Genomic DNA, 12,701 nt, shown 5'->3' on the forward strand with positions numbered 1-12,701 from the left:
GATTCTTCAAATAGCCAACATTGGCCTTGATGACAGCTTTGCACACTCTTGGCATTCTCCCACACCAGCTTCATGAGGAATGCTTTTCCAACAGTCTTGAAGGAGTTCCCAGATATGCTGAGCACTTGTTGGCTGCTTTTCCTTCACTCTGCGGTCCGACTCATCCCAAACCATCTCAATTTGGTTGAGGTCGGGGGATTGTGAAGGCCATGCAGCACTTCATCACTCTCCTTCTTGGTCAAATAGCCCTTACACAGCCTGGAAGTGTGTTGGGTCATTGTCCTGTTGAAAAACAAATTATAGTCCCACTAAGCGCAAACCAGCTGGGATGGCGTATCACTGCAGAATGCTGTGGTAGCCATGCTGGTTAGGTGTGGCTTGAATTCAAAATAAATCACAGACAGTGTCACAAGCAAAGCACCCCCACACCATCACACCTCCTCCACCATGCTTTACGGTGGGAAATACACATGCAGAGATCATCTGTTCACCCACAACGCATCTCACAAAGACACAGCGGTTGGAACCAAAATTCTCCAATTTGGATTCCAGACCAAAGGACAAATTTCCACTGGTCTAATGTCCATTGCTTGTGTTTCTTGTTCCAAGCAAGTCTCTTCTTCTTATTGGTGTCCTTTAGTTTCTTTGCAGCAATTCGAACCATGACGGCCTGATTCATACAGTCTCCTCTGAACAGTTGATGTTGAGATGTGTCTGTTACTTTGTGAAGCATTTATTTGGGCTGCAATTTCTGAGGCTGGTAACTCTAATGAACTTATCCTCTGCAGCAGAGGTAACTCTGGGTCTTCAATTCCTGTGGCGGTCCTCCAGTTTCATTATAGCGCTTGATGGTTTTTGCGACTGCACTTAAGAAACTTTCAAAGTTCTTGAAATGTTCCAGATTGACTGACCTTCATGTATTAAAGTAATGATGGACTGTCATTTCTCTTTGCTTATTTGAGCTGTTCTTGCAATAATACGGACTTGGTATTTTACCAAAATGTACCAAATTATCTTCTGTATATGCCCCCTACCTTGTCACAACACAACTGATTGGCTCAAATGCATTAACCCGGACGACGTTATGCCAATTGTGCGTCGCCCCACGGACCTCCCGGTCACGGCCGGTTACGACAGAGCCTGGGCGCGAACCCAGAGTCTCCTTAACCACTGCGCCACCCGGGAGGCGCAGATGTGTTGTTACCTACCATTATCACCTGTGGGCGGCCCGTCAGGAAGTCCAGGATCCAGTTGCAGAGAAAGGTGTTTAGTCCCAGGATCCTTAGCTTAGTGATGAGCTGAGCTGTAGTCAATGAACAGCATTCTCACACAAGTGTTCCTTTTGTCCAGGTGGGAAAGGGTAGTGTGGAGTTCAATTGAGATTGCGTCATCTATGGATCTGTTGGGATGGTATGCAAATTGGAGTGGGTGTAGGGTTTCCGGGATGATGGTGTTGATGTGAGCCATGACCTGCCTTTCAAAGCACTTCATGGCTACCGACATGGGTGCTACGGGGCAGTAGTCATTTAGACAGGTTTCCTTGGCGTTCTTGGGCATATGGACTATGGTGGTCTGCTTGAAACATGTAGGTATTACAGACTCGATCAGGGAGAGTTAAACATGTCAGTGAAAATGCTTGCCAGTTGGTCCGGGCTTGCTCTGAGTACACGTCCTGGTAATCCGTCTGCAAGCCCGACGAGTGTCGGAGCCGGTGTAGTAGGATTTAATCTTAGTCCTATGTTGATGCTTTGGCTGTTTGATGGTTCGTCTGAGGGCATAACGGATTTTCTTATAAGTGTCCAGATTAGTGTCCTGCTCCTTGAAAGTGGCAGCTCTAGCCTTTAGCTCGGTGCAGATTTTGGCTGTAATCCATTACTCCAACTAACCTGTGTCTTCTCAATGTCTCCCACTCTTATATTGACTCTGGTATGGTATATTGACTCTGGTATGGTATTGTAGGCTATCTCCAGTCCACAGTAGTGACAGGTTCCTGAACAGAGCTCAGTTGTCTGTTCCCACTGAGTGGTTGTGTAATGTGAACTGTCAACTGTGCTCAGCAGTGTTCAACTGGCTGTTCAACAGTAAAATGTGTGTAGTTATTCCCTATAAAGGAGTTCATTATGTTGATTAGTCCATTGTCCTAACATCCAGATACACATGACTGTTAGTTGGATGTGCTAATGCCTAACAATGGGCCCTGTGAATGGAGAGGAGTTCTACAGTAGTTCATTCAAAATTTTGCTTTGTATTAGTATTGTGAGATGTGTCAGTCACTCCTGTGTTTTATCTTCTGTAGGTCAGAGACAGTATGTTGAGATGTGTCAGTCACTCCTGTGTTTTATCTTCTGTAGGTCAGAGACAGTATGTTGAGATGTGTCAGTCACTCCTGTGTTTTATCTTCTGTAGGTCAGAGACAGTATGATGAGATGTGTCAGTCACTCCTGTGTTTTATCTTCTGTAGGTCAGAGACAGTATGATGAGATGTGTCAGTCACTCCTGTGTTTTGTCTTCTGTAGGTCAGAGACAGTGGTGGAGAGGATGCTGTGTAATTGGATGTCCATCTGTCTTTACCAGTTCCTCAAGGTGATGATATGACACTCTTTGATTCAGTATGTTTTTGATATGTCACGCACATTGTTAAACTGTAAAGTGTGCCATTACAGAAAGATTTCGATGTCACGTGAAATCATGTGAAAACGGGATTTTGGAACCCTTTACATGATCACGTTTTTCCGTGTAGTTTCATGTTATCACATGTTGCTTTACATGTTGTCACGTTATCATGTTAACTTCACATAAGATCACGTGATCCCATGAAAACATGTGTTTTTGGAACACTTTATGTTATATTTCCGTAAGGGTATGTGCTTGCATGTGTTCAAGGAGCCTACCTGAGTTAAGAGAAGCAATATTTTGTTGACATTTCATAGCCTTTATATTTTAACTACAGCATGGCCAAGGTCAAAGTAGAGTGCCTGAGAGTTCTGATTGTACTGTGTCTCTGTGTGTGGTCGTCAGGACTCAGCAGGAGAACCCCTGTACAAGCTGTTCAGGGCCATCAAGCATCAGACAGAGAAGGGTCCAGTAGACGCCAGAGTGAAGAAGGCCAAGTACACCCTGAACGACACGGGCCTGCTTGGAGACGACGTGGAGTACTGTGTCCTGGTGAGTTACACCAACCCGTTACCACAGTTACTCCAGCACGCAAGCTCGCTGGCATCTCACCATGCTGACAGCTGCTGCTATTGTGTTATTGAGTTCTTCTGAGTCTGTTCAGACAGACTTTTCACTGACTGCCCTGATCTCAATGATATGTGTCGCTTCCATGAACCATATTGATCTTTTTATGCTATTCCTTCACTAGCAATTCAATACCTTTCTGTCATTTTATAATGTTCCTACCTACACTGATGCAATTCAAGTTCTGACTCACTGTATACGTATAGTCTACCTTAGAAGTGTTTAACTGTATCGTTTTGCTAATGCCAGATAATACAATCTCAGCTATTTTCTTTTAAGTCTCTCTATATAGAGAAACCCTGTGGTAATTCATTTTCCAAGGACATTATCAAATGATACACATGTACAGTTGCAATAGCTCACGTCCTGTGGTTATGTTAAAGAGGAATGACAGAACAAAATGACACAGTCTTCAATTACAAATAAATCCTTTGTATAATGTATTGTTTCCCTATCTAGTGGGCAGTTGTTTGGATTCAGTCTGAATTGATTGATCTGTGTCACCTGGTCAGAGTGAGGGGAGTGAGTCCCCTGCCGGTGGCTGCAGGATAGTCAGCTCAGGACGAGGTGACAGTGCCTGTCAGGTGTCAAAGAGTACCACTTGCCTACAGTAGTTGCCGCTGTAACGCTGCCTCAGCGAGCTGACCTCACAGTGTTGGCTCTGTTCCTCCTCTCAGACTCTGCAGGTGCTGGTGCACGGGGAGGGGCCAGACGTGACGCCCGTCAAGGTGTTGAACTGTGACACGGTGTCTCAGGTGAAGGAGAAGATCATCGAGGCGGTGTACAGGAACCTGCCCTACTCACAGAGACCCAAAGTGGACAGCGTCAGTCTGGGTGAGAGGAGAACACACTCACACACACACACACATCGTCAGTATTCCAAACCATGTGTTGCGAAGATACTGCATTTGAATACGTTAACATCAGCAAGCCTGAAACAATTGGCACCATCTACTAGTAAATGAAGTGGTGGTGGATGTGAATTTGAATGTGAGTCATGTTGGCTGGTGGTCTGAGCTGCTGTTCTTGCCTATGCCACAGAGTGGCGTCCTGGTTCCACAGGGCAGATCCTGTCAGACTTGGACCTGACGTCCCAGAAGGAGGGCAGGTGGAGGCGCATCAACACGCTGGCCCACTACAACGTGAGTGATGTTCCTCCACAGACCTATCTATCTATTAGATGTCACAGAGAGAAGCCCTAATGCTGCTCTTTACTAATTTAATGTAATTGTTGGGTCAATGTTTTTTATTGAGCATTTTAAAGATTATACAGACAAACAGGTAGAGGGCTGATCCCCTACCGCAACAACCCCACCCCAACCCCCCTGCTCCAACAGAGCCCCACCCCAAAACCCCACTTTAATTTACAGGATCAATAATGAAAAAATGCCACGGACAATGCCGAATAAAGGCCCCAAGAAATGTGTCAATGGCACTGTCTAATCAATGGCATGGATTCTGAATTAGGAACTGAGACCCATTGCCAATCAGATGACCTGTGTCTGTGTTGGTTTCAGGTGCGAGACAATGCTACTCTAGTCCTGTCCATAGTTCTTCACACTCAACAGAACTATGACCAGAACCAGGATAACCAAGAGGAGAGTAAGTCTTCACCATGGAAATGATAATAAGACAATATGCGTATGACAAGTCTCACAATGCATTATAACCTACACCTGCAGGCTTTAAGAAACGTGTTACTGAAAAGTACTTGTATAATTTGTCTCCTCTCTCCACTAGGAAATGCCCTGCTGGAGGATGACAAGGTGTTCCACCTGGTTCGGCCTGATGAGCTGGATGAGATGAAGTCCAAGAGGGGCAGCATGAAGGACAAGTCCATGACCAAAGCCATCACTGAGATCTATCTCACACGACTGCTCTCTGTCAAGGTGGGCCTGCCACGTTTTACTATAGTTAAGGCTCAGACACACTAACAGTGTTTGCTGGACGAGAGTACTTAGCACATTTGAACAAAGTGCCGCCGGTAATTTGCCAACCAATTTGCCTAAATGTTGGCACTCAGACGTCTACAGCTGTTGGTCCCTGAAACACAGCACGCTGAACGATCGGCAGACAAACGCTAGATCCACATTCGCTGCGATGTGTGCGAGCCTTTACATTTCCTTCAGTAAAGAAATTCATCTTTGAGATTCATTCCGTAAGAAAATCTATTTGAGGATGGCTATGTGCTAATATGTGATAGATTCAGTCTTCATAGTGTGTTATTGACTGGGTCGCAGGTCAGAGGTACTTGGTGTCTCTCTACCTCTCTGCCCTGCCTCACACTGTGTTTCTGTTGGTGCGTCTGTTATTCCAGGGAACCCTGCAACAGTTTGTGGATGACTTCTTCCGCAGCGTTTTGTGTTCCGGGTCGGTGGTGCCACCCGCCATCAAGTACTTCTTTGACTTCCTGGACGAGCAGGCCCTCAAACATGACAACGTGGACGAGGAGACCGTACACATCTGGAAGACCAACAGGTACATACACACACAGCCACACACACTTCTACATATGCAAGCACACACAAACCCACTTCCTGAGATGACACTCTAAGAAACACACTGACTAAGTAATCAGTATACGGAATGCAAATATAAAAGTACTTCTATCTCCTCTGTATTCTCAATCTGAGTGCTCCCTTGGCATTTAAGTACATAAATTAACTTCAAGTTGGTTAAAGCTCAAGTATTCAACACAGCGTGTTGCATATAGATGTCAGTGATTGATGTGGCGATGTGAGAATGAGAGGAAGGGGGATGAGCTATTTCATTATGCTATACCACAGTCAGTCGACATGGGCTTGCTTTGTTTATCAAACCAACCGAGGCCTCTTGGATTAAATATGAATGTGTGTATCAACCATAACAACAAACAGACATGGTAATTACGTCCCCAGCTAATTTAATTGTACTATTATATCACATTGTTGTTGTTGTTTTTTTGCCGTTGTTTTCTCAATCTCCCGGGAGGTGTTGCAAGCCAATATGAATTAATATGTTAGTCTGTCTCAATCGGCCCAGCTTTTAAACTAATCAGAGAAGTACTCTGAACCTATTTTAGACTTGTTTGATATTCAGGACCAACCTTTTATTGGAGGATTTGTATGGACCTATTAGTTTACTTATGTTTTGAAGCTATCGAGTATTCAAAAGTGGAAAGTTTTATTAGTTTCCACTGAATGGTGAAAAAATGAAAGTCAACCGTCAGGAGTTGTCAACCTGACATGTACCACTAATAGAAGTACTACTAGTGCTGTACATGTACCACTAATAGAAGTACTACTAGTGCTGTACATGTACCACTAATATAAGTACTACTAGTGCTGTACATGTACCACTAATAGAAGTACTACTAGTGCTGTACATGTACCACTAATATAAGTACTACTAGTGCTGTACATGTACCACTAATAGTACCTTGGTGATACTAAACATGACATTCAATCACAAATGAATAAATGATTTGGTGTGGCAGATCTTTTGACACTGTAGTAGATAGATAGCTGATAGTAATTATTCTCTCCTCCACCAGCTTGCCTCTGAGGTTCTGGGTGAACATCCTGAAGAACCCTCACTTCACCTTCGACGTCCACGTGACAGAGGTGGTGGATGCCTCGCTGTCCGTCATCGCTCAGACCTTCATGGACGCCTGCACCAAGACAGAGCACAAACTCAGCCGAGTGAGTCCAGGGGGAGGAGGAGGGAGAAGGAAGAGAGAGGGAGGAGGAGGGAGCAGAAGGAAGAGGAAAGGGAGGAGGAAAGAGGAGATAGGGAGGAGGAAGAGGGAGCCGAAGGAGGAGGAGAGGGAGGGGGAGGAGGCAGGTGATGAGGAGGTCAAAATCTTTTGATAGTTGTTTACTTCTGTGAGGTAACAGATAAGAGAACAGTATTATGATTATCATATTGTTTATTCTCTCCTATCTCTACCAGGACTCTCCAAGTAACAAGCTACTCTATGCAAAGGAGATCTCCACCTACAAGAAGATGGTCGATGAGTATGTATCGTCAGAAGTTCCCAATGAACTGATACATTTATTTTGATTCTTGCCTACAATGCTGGTACATTGTCGGCAGAGGCCTGTCAATATGTAATGTATAGTGATTATGATCTCATCTCTGTCTGTCTGTGTTTAGTTACTACAAGGGCATCAGACAGATGGTATCAGTCAGCGACCAGGACATGAACACTCATCTGGCAGAGGTGTCTCGGGTAAGGCAAACCTTTTTCTCTGCCCTCGATCTATGGTGGCATCCCAATTGGCACCCTATTCCCTATGTAGTGCACTACTTTTGACCAGGACCCATAGAGCGCAGGTCAAAAGTAGTGTATCATGTAGAGCAGTGGTTCCCAACCTTTTTCCGTTACCGTACCACCAACTGAATTTGACTCTGCCCGGAGTATCCCTGAAGTACCCCTCATGTGCATTTTAACAGTAGGTCTGTGTTCTCATGAGTCTTCTCGAGTCCAAGTACCCCTGGTTGGAACCACTGATGCAGGGAATAGAGTTCCATTTGGGACACAGAATACAGCTCTGGAAAATATGAAGAGACCACTGCAAAATTATTAGTTTCTCTAGTTTTACTATTTACAGGTGTGTGTTTGGGGAAAATTAACGTTTCTGTTTTATTCTATAAACTACTGACAACATTTCTTCCAAATTCCAAATAAAAACATTGTCATTTAGAACATTTATTTGCAGAAAATGACAACTGGTGAAAATAACAAAAAAGATGCAGTGTTGTCAGGTGTTGTCAGGCCTCGAATAATGCAAAAAAAATAAATAAACACGATACTAATGTTTTAACTAAATCAATATTTGGTGGAATAACCCTGATTTTCCATCACAGCTTTCATGCGTCTTGGCATGTTCTCCACCAGTCTTTCACATTGATGTTGGGTGACATTATACCATTCCTGGCGCAAAAAAATTCAAGCAGCTCGGCTTTGTTTGATGGCTTGTGACCATCCATCTTCCTCTTGATCACATTCCAGAGGTTTTCAATGGGGTTCAGGTCTGGAGATTGGGCTGGCCATGACAGGGTCTTGATCTGGTGGTCCTCCATCCACACCTTGATTGACCTGGCTGTGTGGCATGGATCATTGTCCTGCAATACATTAGTATAATATTTAAAATGAATATGAACTTATTATCTTTGCATTATTCGAGGCCTGACAACACCTGACAACACTGCATCTTTTTTGTTATTTTCACCAGTTGTCATTTTCTGCAAATAAATGTTCTAAATGACAATGTTTTTATTTGGAATTTGGGAGAAATGTCAGTAATTTGTAGAATTGCACAAAAATGTAAATTTTCCCCAAACACATACTTATAAATAGTAAAACCAGAGAAACGGATCATTTTGCACTGGTCTCTTAATCTATCTTAGTGGTGCACCATTTGAAATTAGTGAAGGTAACATTTTATAAAGTTAGTCATAGACCACTGCAAGTCATAGTTAATTCTGCTCTAAGATTGTGTGACTCAAGCCTGTCTGTAAGAATCTCTGAATCCAATGTTGTGTCCTCCAGACTCATACAGACAAACTCAACACACAAGTGGCTCTGCATCAGCTCTACCAGTACGCCAGCAAATACTACGACGAGGTAAGAGACCATTCACTTTACATTCCAGGCAGAGTGCTCCCACAGCACTGCTGGGTCATATTTTCTAATCGTTAGCGCAATTACAAGGACTTTTAATTGAAAGTAGTTCTGTGGTAGTTTACTTGAAATGGCAAATTGCTCAGGGAATAGATTTTTTAAGCTTCCTCCCTTAGTACTTGAAGCAATGCAATGGCTGTTTTTCTTAGAGTGGTCGTTCCAACAGTGGTCCAGTATGCCCTGACTGGTGATCTAATGACAGTGCTCTCTCTCGCTCTCTCTCTCGCTCTCTCTCTCGCTCTCTCTCTCTCTCACGATCTCTCTCTCGCTCTCTCTGTCTCTCTCTCTCGCGCTCTCTCTGTCTCTCACGCTCTCTCTCGCTCTCGCTCTCTCTCACGCTCTCTCTTGCTCTCTCTCTCGCGCTCTCTCTGTCTCTCGCTCTCTCTCTGTCTCTCGCTCTCTGTCTCGCTCTCTCGCTCTCTCACTCGCTCTCTCGCTCTCTTGCTCTCTCTCGCTCTGTCTCTCTCTCTGTCTCTCTCTCTCTCGCTCTGTCTCTCTCACTCTCTCTCTCGCTCTGTCTCTCTCTCTCGCTCTCTCTCTGTCTCTCTCGCTCTCTCTCTCACACTCTCTCTCTCACTCTCACTATCTCTCGCTCACCCTCACTATCTCACTCTCACTATCTCTCTCTCACTCTGTATCCCTCTTTCTCTCTCTGTCTCCCCCTCTCTGTCTCTTCTCCCCCTCCCTCTCTCCCCATCTCCCTACAGATCATCCAGTCCCTAGATGAGGACCCGGCAGCCCAGAGTAAACAGCTCACCCTGCGGCTTCAGCGGATAGCAGCCGCCCTTGAGAATAAAGTGACAGACCTCTAACCCACTGGAGGAGCCAGGGAGACGGAGAGGGAGGAATGGAGGGAGATGGTACCGTGCCACCAGTGTCCACAGGGGCTTATTTATCCTGGCGGAGGAGAAAGAAACAGAGAAAGGGGTCCGCAAGGCCTTGATGTTGACACCTTCAACCCAGCAGGCCCAGAATGTGGGACAGATCAGAGTCTGCAGAGTGGAACAGAATAGACCAATGAAATAAAGACAGATCAGAGTGGAACAGAATAGGACCAATGAAATAAAGACAGATCAGAGTCTGCAGAGTGGAACAGAATAGGACCAATGAAACAAAGACAGAGAGATGATGATGGGTTACACATGTCATCATCCTGTAGGAACGCCTTAACTTAAGTCCACTTGCCAAACAGAAATAATTGGTCCTTAACACTCACTCTGGCTGTTCCCACAATGGAACAGGTGGCCAGCCCTGGGAAATAAGCCCCTGTGTTGAACACTGCTTGGCACAAGGAGATAATCAGATGTTCAATTTCATCCTGTTTAGAAAAGTTGTAAGAATTGTATTATATTTTTTTTATTGTGCAGTCTTTATGCGGAAAGCTTTATAAGGAGAAATTATCTTTTAAAATGGACTGCCTTGTGGTGTGTATTGTGTTTCTATAGCCTGTGTGTGTGTGTGTGTGTGTGTGTGTGTGTGTGTGTGTGTGTGTGTGTGTGTGTGTGTGTGTGTGTGTGTGTGTGTGTGTGTGTGTGTGTGTGTGTGTGTGTGTGTGTGTGTGTGTGTGTGTGTGTGTGTGTGTGTGCACGGAATGCCTACTGTCAGGCCAGAGGGTGGATGCCATATCTGTTATTTTAATCTCAACTAGTCACTGACACACAGGAGCCCGTTCACTGAGCTCCTCTACACAGACCAAATGGTCAGGCTAACTATACACTTCTTGAAAATGACAGGTCGACTTGTGACAGGCCGACTAGTGACAGGTCGACTAGTGACAGGCCTACTAGTGACAGGTCGACTTGTGACAGGCCGACTTGTGACAGGCCTACTAGTGACAGGTCGACTTGTGACAGGCCGACTTGTGACAGGCCTACTAGTGACAGGTCGACTTGTGACAGGCAGACTAGTGACAGGTCGACTTGTGACAGGCCGACTAATGACAGGTCGACTTGTGACAGGCCGACTAGTGACAGGTCGACTTGTGACAGGCCTACTAGTGACAGGTCGACTTGTGACAGGCCGACTAGTGACAGGTCGACTTGTGACAGGCCTACTAGTGACAGGTCGACTTGTGACAGGCCTACTAGTGACAGGTCGACTTGTGACAGGCCTACTAGTGACAGGTCGACTTGTGACAGGCCTACTAGTGACAGGTCGACTTGTGACAGGCCTACTAGTGACAGGTCGACTTGTGACAGGCCTACTAGTGACAGGCCTACTAGTGACAGGCCTACTAGTGACAGGTCGACTTGTGACAGGCCTACTAGTGACAGGTCGACTTGTGACAGGCCTACTAGTGACAGGTCGACTTGTGACAGGCCGACTAATGACAGGTCGACTTGTGACAGGCCTACTAGTGACAGGTCGACTTGTGACAGGCCTACTAGTGACAGGTCGACTTGTGACAGGCCTACTAGTGACAGGTCGACTTGTGACAGGCCGACTAGTGACAGGTCGACTTGTGACAGGCCGACTAGTGACAGGTCGACTTGTGACAGGCCTACTAGTGACAGGTCGACTTGTGACAGGCCTACTAGTGACAGGTCGACTTGTGACAGGCCTACTAGTGACAGGTCGACTTGTGACAGGCCTACTAGTGACAGGTCGACTTGTGACAGGCCTACTAGTGACAGGTCGACTTGTGACAGGCCTACTAGTGACAGGTCGACTTGTGACAGGCCTACTAGTGACAGGTCGACTTGTGACAGGCCTACTAGTGACAGGTCGACTTGTGACAGGCTACTAGTGACTCGACTTGTGACAGGGTGACGACTTGTGACACAGACAGGCCTTGTGACACTAGTGACAGGTCGACTAATGATTTTCCAAATGATCGGTTTTAATTGTATTTTTATTTTGATTCACATGCTTCATAGCTCGATGGCAGGGTTTGGTTGCCAATACGCCCTCACACTCAAACATCCATAACACTGCTATTTCCCCTTGTTGGAGTACATTCTCACACATTCTACTGGAACCTCAGTTAGTTTTGACCTCCAGTTTATAATGCTTGATTTTTTTAAGCTAAATATCTCCCAAATCATTTAATATATTTTGAAAAGCATTAAATGACATTTTAAGTCAGGCGAATTACATTTTACTCTGTAGCCAGTCAAGCAAACATCCTGCAATAACATACATTTTTTAGACACGAGACATTGGGATATCATTAATCTCCCTTTCATGTGTTTTACTTTATAGAATATAGAATTAGTTGTTTACCATTTCATCTACACTAGTGAAGCAGCAATACTTTAGTACTTGAGTGAAAATATACTGAGAAGGAAATATAAATAATATGACAGCAGATATATTATAGTAGCTAACTTACTAAGTAATATGACAGCAGATATATTATAGTAGCTAACTTACTAAGTAATATGACAGCAGATATATTATAGTAGCTAACTTACTAAGTAATATGACCATAATGTTACAAGCTGTTCATAGTGTTTTGTGTTTCCTTATTCTATGCCAAATTACTATTAATATCCCATTTTGTAAGCTTCTACTGAATGGAAATCGTACACTTTTAAATTAATAATGATTTTTACCACATGCGCCATTGTTGGTATGATGTGTCACAAGTCAGGTTAATTTATGTACAGTGCCAGTCAAATGTTTGGACCCACCTACTCATTCCAGGGTTTTTCTTTATTTTTACAATTTTATTCATTGTAGAATAATAGTGAAGAAATCAAAACTAAGAAATAACACAATCATGTAGTAACCACAAAAGTGTTCAACATTTAAATGAACAGGTGTGCCTTGTTAAAAGTTAATTTGTGGAATTTCT

At 44.4% G+C, this 12,701-nt stretch overlaps 1 protein-coding gene across 1 annotated transcript in view; it reads left to right on the plus strand.

Annotated features, from left to right (window-relative positions):
• Positions 1-10,349, plus strand: part of LOC139407588 (plexin-B2-like) — a 156,963-nt gene extending 146,614 nt beyond the window's left edge. The window contains exons 25-36 of the mRNA XM_071151414.1: positions 2,517-2,583; positions 3,019-3,165; positions 3,918-4,074; positions 4,282-4,382; positions 4,758-4,842; positions 4,981-5,129; positions 5,558-5,718; positions 6,773-6,920; positions 7,171-7,235; positions 7,375-7,450; positions 8,774-8,848; positions 9,613-10,349. Coding sequence (XP_071007515.1) covers positions 2,517-2,583; positions 3,019-3,165; positions 3,918-4,074; positions 4,282-4,382; positions 4,758-4,842; positions 4,981-5,129; positions 5,558-5,718; positions 6,773-6,920; positions 7,171-7,235; positions 7,375-7,450; positions 8,774-8,848; positions 9,613-9,717 — 1,336 coding nt within the window. The 3' untranslated portion in view covers positions 9,718-10,349. The remainder of the gene's footprint in view (positions 1-2,516; positions 2,584-3,018; positions 3,166-3,917; positions 4,075-4,281; positions 4,383-4,757; positions 4,843-4,980; positions 5,130-5,557; positions 5,719-6,772; positions 6,921-7,170; positions 7,236-7,374; positions 7,451-8,773; positions 8,849-9,612) is intronic.
• The last annotated feature ends 2,352 nt before the right edge of the window (positions 10,350-12,701 follow it).

The sequence above is a fragment of the Oncorhynchus clarkii genome, chromosome 4 (genome assembly GCF_045791955.1).
Source record: "Oncorhynchus clarkii lewisi isolate Uvic-CL-2024 chromosome 4, UVic_Ocla_1.0, whole genome shotgun sequence".
NCBI lineage: Eukaryota > Metazoa > Chordata > Actinopteri > Salmoniformes > Salmonidae > Oncorhynchus > Oncorhynchus clarkii.